The sequence below is a fragment of the Hemicordylus capensis genome, chromosome 14 (genome assembly GCF_027244095.1).
Source record: "Hemicordylus capensis ecotype Gifberg chromosome 14, rHemCap1.1.pri, whole genome shotgun sequence".
In the NCBI taxonomy this organism is placed as follows: Eukaryota; Metazoa; Chordata; class Lepidosauria; order Squamata; family Cordylidae; genus Hemicordylus; species Hemicordylus capensis.
In genome coordinates, this window is record NC_069670.1 from 7,005,844 (window position 1) to 7,015,155 (window position 9,312).

General features: G+C 48.6%; 2 protein-coding genes across 6 annotated transcripts in view; one reads left to right on the top strand and one right to left on the bottom strand.

Annotated features, from left to right (window-relative positions):
• Positions 1–1,447, bottom strand: part of TAF6L (TATA-box binding protein associated factor 6 like) — a 25,425-nt gene extending 23,978 nt beyond the window's left edge. For 2 of the 5 annotated variants that reach the window (XM_053278722.1, XM_053278718.1), the window contains exon 1: positions 1,178–1,447. The gene's annotated coding sequence lies outside the window, so the exon portion shown is untranslated. The remainder of the gene's footprint in view (positions 1–1,177) is intronic. The other 3 variants (XM_053278720.1, XM_053278719.1, XM_053278721.1) reach the window with 3 other exon arrangements.
• Positions 1,396–8,102, top strand: BANF1 (BAF nuclear assembly factor 1). The gene is made up of 3 exons (XM_053278878.1): positions 1,396–1,535; positions 6,006–6,145; positions 7,419–8,102. The coding sequence occupies exons 2-3, from the start codon at positions 6,023–6,025 to the stop codon at positions 7,563–7,565; spliced, it is 270 nt and encodes an 89-aa protein (XP_053134853.1). The 5' UTR covers positions 1,396–1,535; positions 6,006–6,022; the 3' UTR covers positions 7,566–8,102.
• The last annotated feature ends 1,210 nt before the right edge of the window (positions 8,103–9,312 follow it).

Below are 9,312 nucleotides of genomic sequence, written 5' to 3' on the forward strand. Positions count from 1 at the left end.
TTCTCCAAGGCTGCAGGCAGGAGTCTTTCTTGGACCTGTCTTGGAGATGCTGCCTGGGAGGGAATTATTTATCCATGTATAGTTTTATGTGTTTGTATATTATATTCTTTAATATCAGATTTGTTTTTAGATTTTTAACTAAATACTTTTAACTCATTTTTATTATATGTGTTTTAACTTTTGTAATCTGCCTTGGGATTGTTTTTAATGAAAGGCGGTATATAAATCTAACAATAAATAAACAAATAAACAAAAACACTTGGAACCTTTTGCATGCAAGAGCAGGTGCTTTTCCCAGAGTGGCCCCAGAGTCTCATACAGTGCTCACATGTAGTCTCCCATTCAAATGCAAACCAGGGCAGACCCTGCTTAGCAAAGGGGACAGGGCAGGCTTGCTACCACCAGACCAGCTCTAGTCTCCTCCCATGTATCTCTATGTACATATGGTGATGCATTGCCATGTATACCCCAGTATTTCAACAGATATGCATGCATGCACTAGAAAGCAGCAATGAGACAAACACATACATACATACATACATACACATCACAATCCACAAACATGGAGTACTTGCATCGTATACAGAAATGTGAGCTGCCCCGAGCTGTAGTGTACTGGAGGAGTGGGGTACAAATATTTTAAATAAATAATAAATAAAATAAAGTACAATTCTTAACAACAGTAGAACTGTTTTTGCTACATTTAGGGAGGCCACTGGGGTATATTGTACAGCGGTACTAATTGTAGTAGTCAGTATTAGCATCCAATATTCCCCAGTGTCCTACCTAAAATGTAGCAAAAACATCTCCACTTTTACTTCTTAATAATCCCACTATATTTATTTTATAGTAGTTGTACTATATGGTACATTAATAACAAAAATATTTTGATTTTTTTAATTATTATTTCTAAAGCTATATACTGTATATTGGATCTATTTTATGAATGTTGTACGTCGGCCAAGCAGTAGTGCACTGGAGGGGCGGGGTGTACATTTTAAAAACAACAATAATTGTAAACAAACAACCACACATAGCAACATTTTTAGACTGGGAGCCCCTTTGGTGCAGGGCCCTGTTTTGCTCATTCGTGTTATTATCTAAGTCGGTTTGTGAACTGGTTGAAAAGCGAAATATAACAACAACTAATTATAATAGACAATTGAAAATACAGTACATTTCTAAAAAAAACTTTAAAAAAATAACATCAAATGTAAGAAGTCTGAGCGAACAGAAAAGTCTTCACAAGGCGCCCCTTGCACCTGCAAACCTTCCCTCGGTTTGGTCTCGGTCTCAGCCCCGGGTAGCCTCCAGGGCTCCAGCAGCAGCGCGCCACCCCAGAAGTCCTCCAAGCGGCCTAGAGCGGCTGCTCACTTCTATGGTTGCGAGTCTGGACAGACGCGCCCGACCCGGGCTTAAAGCCTTCCTGCCGCTCGGCGCGCCACCCGGCAGCAGAGAGACGGGCGGCCGCGCAGGCGCAGAGGGCGATTTGCCGGTTGGGCGCGGGAACAACAGACGGGCGGCGAGTGGCGCGGGTGAGTGGCGGGGGCGCGCGGGGTCCGGGGTGGCGGTCCTGCGGGGCCACGGTGGCGGGCCGTTCCGCAGCGCCGGCGCCCTGGTGGGCGCTGTACAGGCGGCTTTCTCCTCTTTCTCCTTTCTAGCTCACTTAGTGGCCGATTAACTGCCTTGATTGACTCATTCGGGAGTCAGTCCTCGGCCCCGGGTCCTCGGCAGTGGTTGGACTACAGTCCCCATCATCCCCTGCCACCGTGGGCACCCAGCTGTGGGACTACAACTCCCATCATGCCCGGGGGCCAGCATATATTTGAGGGCCCTGCCTCCCTTTCCTCCTCCTTCTCTCTCTCTCCTTTCTTCCTTCCCCCCCCTTTTTGGGGGGTAACTTTTCCCCTAAAGCTGATTTATCTTTATATTTTTTCCCCATTTATAGTTTTTATGCATGTATTTTATAGCTTTTAAATTAGATTTGTTTTATATTTTTAGCTTAATGTTTTTACTGTCATTTTATTGTATGTTTTTAACTTTTGTAAACTACCTTGGGGTTGTTTTTAAGGAAAGGTGGTATATAAATTCAACAATAAATAAATAAAATCTTATTTATAATTATTATTACAACTTTGTTAGCTGCTCCATAACAAACTGTTTTTCTGGGCAACTGGCGTTACAGCATTAAAACATCAAGTAAGAACACATAATATATTAAATTGCCACACACACACGGAACACAATACCCATTTTAAAATGTTTTAAAAGTCAGTTTTGAAAATAATAATTTCCCTCCTTTTCTGCTTTTTGCCTCCCACTTACTGGTATTTCTGAACCGACGTTTGCTAACATTTTTTCCTTCCTTCTGTCCTTTCTGTAAATCCACCCCCCTACCCTTAATTCTTTCTTGCTGCTTGACTACTCACCCACCTTCTGACTTGGGAACAGTCTCTTTAGCTGGGTTATACCAAAAGAAGTTGCAGTCAAAAATAAAAAAATGTTTTCATTTAAAATATTTATATTTTGCCCTCCAGTGGTCGCACTTGCAACAGTAAAACTAATGTGAAATTTAGCACAGTAAAACAATGTCGAATTAAAACAAAGCCTGTTAAAATTAAAAAACCCATCAAGGTTTTGTATATTGTATTGCTACAATATACTGTTGTACTACTACAAAGATTTGTATACTGCTTTTCCACAAAAGTTCTCAAAGTGGCTTACAGAGGGAAAATAACTGAAGATACCTCCCTGTCCCCGAAGGGCTCACGATCTCAGATCCAGGCTGCTTACGGTTTGTAAGGGGCACCCTGTTGAGAGAGGAGGAAAATGGGCTTTGTTGGCCCTAAAGGTAAACTGTGCCTTGGAGTTGGTGTCAACTCCTGGAGCTGTCTTCTTGTGACCTGTTAGTTGCTTTGCCGTTCTCTGTGTGTCTCCCCCCAACCTGGCTGAGCTGAGCTTGGGGGTATTGGGTGGGGTGGGGTAGAGCCCCTCAAATTCCTGGGTCACCTGAGCTCTTTGCAAGCTTGTGTTCAGCTTTCCTTGCCTTTCTGCAGGGGGTCTCAAGCTTGGGTCCCCAGAGGGGGTTGGACAACAGTGCCCATCATGTCCCTTGGCCACTGGAGATGATAGGGGTTGTAGTCCAAGAGCCCCTGGGGAGGACCCAAGATTGAGAACGTAAAAGTTTCTCCAGCTCTGGGAGGTTCCTGGATGTGGCAGGCGGCTTGGGTTGCTTCATCACAGCCAGGCGTATGTTGAAAGGGAAAATTTGGGTGTGGTGGGTCCTTCCCCCAGGAGGAGTGCCAAATCCAGGATCTGAGGTGTGGCCGACTCCTACGCTGCTTAAGGGAGCAGCCCTGGCTGGACTGAGTGTTGCCACGATCCAGCTGTGTGTGGCTTGGTCTCCTCTCCTCCCTCGTAGGGGAGGCCCGCTCCATCCTCGGCACAGGCATTCCTCCAGTGGCTCTTGCTGGGATCTGCCTTCTGCTTCATCTTAGACTGCCAGCCCTCTGGGGACAGGGGGGCCGTCATCTTTATGGATTTTCCCATGTAAAGCGCTTTGTGAACGTTGGTTGAAGAGCGGTATAGACATATTCATCAGGGTAGGGGTGGGTGGGTCTGTTTGCACACGTGCTTGGGCTATCCTGGGAAGGGAACTTGCTGGCCAGTTTTCTGCTGGGTGGTTCTTGGCCGTGGCATCCCCCAGTGGACGCTCCGGAAGGCGGAAGGCAGCTGAGCTCTCAGGTGACGTTGCCCAACAGGTTGAGCGCAGCTGGCAGTGCCACTTGGCGAGGGGACGTCTTTGGATTACGTGGACCAGCTGCCTGATGGGGGATCCAGGGTTCCCTCTAAGGAGTGTGCATGCGTTCACGTGTTTTCGGATGTCCGCTGGGCTCATTTGAGATCCCACTCCAGTTGAATCGGGAAGGCCCCACTCGGAATGCAGATGGTGCACTGAGACTGCCGGCCAGAGCAAGAGGCATGCCGCACACCGCTGGGAAACACTGGAGGGGGTCTGAAGTCGGTTTCTGTGACTGAGCCGAGGAGGACTCGGCTCAGTGGGGCAGTAGCTAATCTGTACTCTGCAAGGCAGGGCTTCCCCACTGGTGGCATCGGGCTACAACTCCCATCGCCACTTTGGCCATTTGGGCCGGGGATGGTGGGAGCTGGAGTCCCGGGCCTCCTGGGGGACCCAGGGTTGAGGGGCAGCTGCTCGAAATGCTGATTAAGTCATGAAGCAAGGGGGGGAGATCCCTTCTGATGAAAGGGGTGCACGGCTATATGGTGCCGAATCCTCTCGTCCCCAGCCCCCTTCTTCCTGCTTGACGGGGACAGAACTGTGTTGACACACACAGAGGCGTCCAGGGCTAGCCTTGAAGCTTTGCCTTGGCCACACGGAAATAAATCCCTGTGAAGGGCCAGGTCTGTCAAATGAAGACATGGACTCCGGGGCGGCGGGGCGGGGTGGAGGACCCAAAAGCTCAGGACCCTGAAGCCTGGCAGGGGGGCAGAATATAAAGTGACCCACATGTGCCAGTATTTTCCTTTAGTTGATGTTGAATGGCAGCTGCAGATCAGCAGGTGACGCTGTTGTCTTGTGTCTCTGCTCTTACGACATGTCCTGATTTAGCTGCCCTGGAAATAACATGGGTCTTGCTGGCCGGAGGTGGTATGGTTGCAGGCGTGGGTCAGAGACCAGCTGTTCATGGCTACAGCAAATGTGTCCCTCTCCCGGGTAGCTGAGCAGTCCAGCACACCAGACCCTTGAACTGGGCACTGCTAAAAACTCGGCCTGCAGCCCCTGTCTTCCTTTCGTTGTGGGTCCCTGAGAACTCTTGCATTGTTCCAAAACAAAACCCCTCCTCTTTCCTCCAAATTCAAGAGCAGCTGATTGGTGCCATTGGCAGTAAAACCCACTGCCCATGCTCTCTCTTGCAAATTGTCTGTGACTGACTCTTGTGTCAAAGCTGAACACCTCCTATATCTGAAGGACTGGAAAAATGCCCTCACGGTTGAATTGCAGCCTTGAAACATCCTGGTCAATTTCAGAAGGGAAGCATATTCTCCTAATATTTCCGTGTGTGTGGTTTCCTCTGCTTGCTTTCTTCCTTGTTGGAACAAGGCAACAAAGTTAGCTGTGAGGATGTGTCTAGTATATCGTTGAAAACTTTCTGTGGAACGTTTGTCCAGAATAGAATTTCCACAACTAAAAATGAATTGTTCCTTAAAATTAAGTGACAGTGAGTGGCTGCCAATACAACAGGAGACAAGTTTGGCAATTTCAAAGTTATGACTTTTTTGAGGTGATTATCCACAGGATTTGTGTCAGAATGTAAGTTTGTTTCATTGATTTGTAAACAGCAGGGTAAGCTTATTTATTTATTATTTCTCTGTGTAAACTGCCCTGAGCCATTTTTGGAAGGGTGGTATAGAAATTGAATAAATAATATATTGGGTTTTAAAACCTAAATATATAGATAAAATCACATGCCAAGTTGGATCACTATCCATTTATTGACCCCTGCTAACTGAGCAAAGTGGCATCTTTTAAAGTGGTGGTCCTTTTCTGTTTAACTGGGAGAGCGACTGGTCCTATCCAACCCCAACACAGCATCCTTCCAGTGTTGGGTGCTGGTGTCTACCTTATGTTTCTTCTTAGATGGCTTCCGGGACAGGGAGCCATCTTAATTCTTCCCCGCCCCTGCATAAACGCACTTTGAGAACCTTTGCGGAAACCAGTACGAGTATATAAATATTCATGTGTTATGACCAGTGGTTACAACAACAAACTTATTACTTAATACAAATATTCATAACAGTAGTATTTAGGGCATCAGGAAAAATTGCACAATAAAACTTTTGGAGAGAACTCAAGATGCATGGCAACCCATGTAAAACTTTCCAGAATACCATATCTCTGGTTGTGTGTGCAGTACCCTGCAGGTTTTGTCAACTGGTTTTCCAACCGCCTGTCTCAGTTGTGACCCTTCTGGCTTTCCTTGCAGGCCGAGCAGCAGCCAAAATGACCACCACCCAGAAGCACCGGGATTTTGTGGCAGAGCCGATGGGAGAGAAGCCCGTCGGCACGCTGGCTGGCATCGGGGATGTCCTTGGTAAAAAGCTAGAAGATAAAGGCTTTGACAAGGTATCTTCTGGGCCGTGGGGTCTATGCCGGGACAATCTGCTTATGGGGTGGGTGGAGGGTGAGGCTGACGGGGATGTTTCTTCAGGCCTTGCAGAAAACGGAGGACCTGGGCGTTCTCAGTCTTGGGTCCCCAGATGCTGTGAGAGTGCAACTCCATCCTCGGTGGCTAGGGAGTTGGGACATAGGAAGCTGCCTTATACTGAGTCAGGCCCTTGGTCCATCTAGCTCAGGATTGTCTACACAGACTGGCAGCGGCTTCTCCAAGGTGGCAGGCAGGCGTCTCTCTTAGCCCTCTCTTGGAGATGCTGCCAGGGAAAAGATCTGGGACCTTCTGCACGCAAGCAAGCAGGTGCTCTTCCCAGAGCGGCCCCATCCCCTAAGGGGAATATCTCATAGTGCTCACACATATTGCCGGTCCCTGCTTAGCCTAGGGGGGACAATACATGTTTGTGACCGCAAGATCAGCTCTCCTCCCATAGACCATATGGTCCTTGCATATTATTGGATTACCAGTCTGAGAACGCCTGTTATACTAGATGGGGCTCTGATTTAATTTTGTCTTGCTTATCCTTAGTAAGTGGCACTTTAAAAGTATGCCCTATTAAAATTGCATGGTGGGCAGACAGGTCAGATGTGCCTCTGGTGTTCCAAGTATTGGAACTCAGATGCAGAAACCAGTAGTGCAAAATTGTCTCTTGATGGAAAGCAAATCCCTGCACACCTAGAGGAATGACCTCTTTCTTGGGGGTAATCTTTATCCTGCAGCAGTCAAAACTGACCTCTTACCAGCAGCTATTTGTGACCTTAATGTGATTGAATTGCTCTATATTCTGAGCTCTGTTTGGAAACACTCATTTTTTCAGGCTTCTAGCTGATGTGTTTAACTCGAGACTGTTCAACTTCAGCCCTCCTGCAACTGTTGGTCTACAATTCCCATAATCCCTGGCTGTGGGCCACTTTGGCTGTGGATTATGGGAGTTGTAGTCTAAAAACAGCTGGGGCACCATAGTTGAGCAGCCCTGGCTTAACTCCTATAACAGCTTTTACATTGGTATCATAAATCACCTCGATTGGGTGACTGGTGGTATATAAATAAGATTATTCCGGCGGTGGAGGGATGTGAGCTTAGACGTGGAATATATATATTTCATAGAAAAGAGTGGAACACTTTCCCGCCGCTATAGAAAATGCTCTGGCCCACTTTACTGGTCTCCATTGCTAACCTCATACCCTCCTTCTCCCTCCTCCTCCTCTTCCTCCTTCCGGGTCCCAGGCGTATGTGGTGCTCGGGCAGTTCTTGGTGCTGAAGAAGGACGAGGACCTCTTCCGTGAGTGGCTGAAGGACACGTGCGGCGCCAACGCCAAGCAATCCAGAGACTGTTACGGCTGCCTGCGGGAATGGTGCGACGCCTTCTTGTGAATGCCGTGGCTCAGGACACTGTGGATGCTGTTAGGGGGTTTTTGTAGTTGGGTAGAGATCAGACCTGTCCCCTTTGCCCCACAACCTTCCCGCCTTTCCCAGCCTTCCAGCATCTGCAGTGAGTCCTCCGTGGGGCTGTCAAAAGAGAGGGGAAAAAAGAAATATTTTCATTACGTCAACCTTTTAAATGTAACTGGCCTATTTTTCCTCTGGGGAGGAAGTGGAGAAGGGCGGTTGGGGGGAATGTTTTGATGCTGGGCTTCATAAGGTGGCTTTTTATAACCCCCCCTTCACTGTCCGGCCAGCTAGTTACAAACACCACCTGGGTCTACTGATGCAAGTGGGGGCGTCTTCACCTCCCTTGATTGAGCTTGGGTGGTGATTCGTTTCTAAAAACACCAGCTGTATTAAGTCCTCCCCGGTTTATTCCCAACCACTTTTTGATCCTCCGTGTAACTCTTACACTGTTTGGTTTGATGGCAGGAAGGAGGGAAATCATTGCAGAGTTTTTAAGCCAATAAAAATCATCTGTGTTAATATTCAGTGTGGCTTGGAAATGGTGTGGTGGTGGTGGTGGTGGTGGTGGTGGTGGTGATAGAGGGCATCGTGTCTTTGGCGTGGTGACAGGGCGGAGGGGCTGGGGGATGGAAATCAGGAATCCTCTCAGTCCCAGTCGCAGGGGAGCAACTGCAGGAGAGAGGGCAGGCCCTCCCCTCTTGCCTGTGGGCTTCCCAGGGGCATCTGGTGGGCCACGGCTTGAAACAGGAGGCTGCACTAGATGGGCCTCCTTGGGCCTGATCCAGCTGGGCTGTTCTTGTCCAAAATGTGGCTTGGCCCCAGTTCTGGGAATATACAGTGGGAACAGAGGACCTCTCAGGCTGCTGGGTTGACAGGAATTCTGGAGATGTCTCCGGTGACAGGACAAGATTCTTCCAAACGGTTTCAAACACACTCGACTAAATGTGTTGCCCGTTCTGAAGTTTGCTGCTGCCATTCCGGGACAGTCTAGTCTAGCAAACTGCACCTGTTCCCATCTAAAGAGCTGCATTTACTTGTCTAGCCTCCTTGTCTGGCTATCATAGGAACATAGGAAGCTGCCATATACTGAATCAGACCCTTGGTCCCTCTAGCTCAGTATTGTCTACCCAGACTGGCAGCGGCTTCTCTGAGGTTGCAGGCAGGAGTCTCTCCCAGCTCTGTCTTGGAGATGCTGCCAGGGAGGGAACTTGAAGCCTTCTGCTCTTCCCAGAGCGGCTCCATCCCCTGAGAGGAATCTCTTCCAGTGCTCACACTTCTAGTCTCCCATTCATTTGTAACCAGGGTGGACCCTGCTTAGCTAAGGGGACAAGTCATGCTTGCGACCCCAAGACCAGCTCTCCTCTCCCAGCCTCTCCTTCAAGCTGGTGGCATCTCTGCCATTAACAATGGTGTCTGTGGCAGACTCTGGGACAGGGCTTTCTTGGTGGTGGTGCCACAGTTGTGGAACCGTCCCCAAGGGTGTTCATCGGGGTTTAGATCTTGTGGCAGTGAGGATGAATTGTCCCCTTTCTTAGTATGGTCAGCCTTTGCCTACATTTGCATGGGTGGCCACATTTGCACACTGTAAAATATTCCCCGTAGTGGGTGGAGCCACAGGTGAACAGAAGAGCATCTGCATACAGAAGGTCCCAGGTTCACTCCCTGGTAGCATTTCCTGGTAGGGCTGGGAGAGACTGCTGCCTGAACCCTTGGAGAGCCACTGCCAGTC

Coding starts and splice junctions, on each gene's coding strand:
- BANF1 (XM_053278878.1), top strand. CDS start 6,023: ATGACCACCACCCAGAAGCACCGGGATTTTGTGGCAGAGCCGATGGGA. Junction 6,146..7,418: donor AAGATAAAGGCTTTGACAAG/GTATCTTCTGGG, acceptor TCCGGGTCCCAG/GCGTATGTGGTGCTCGGGCA.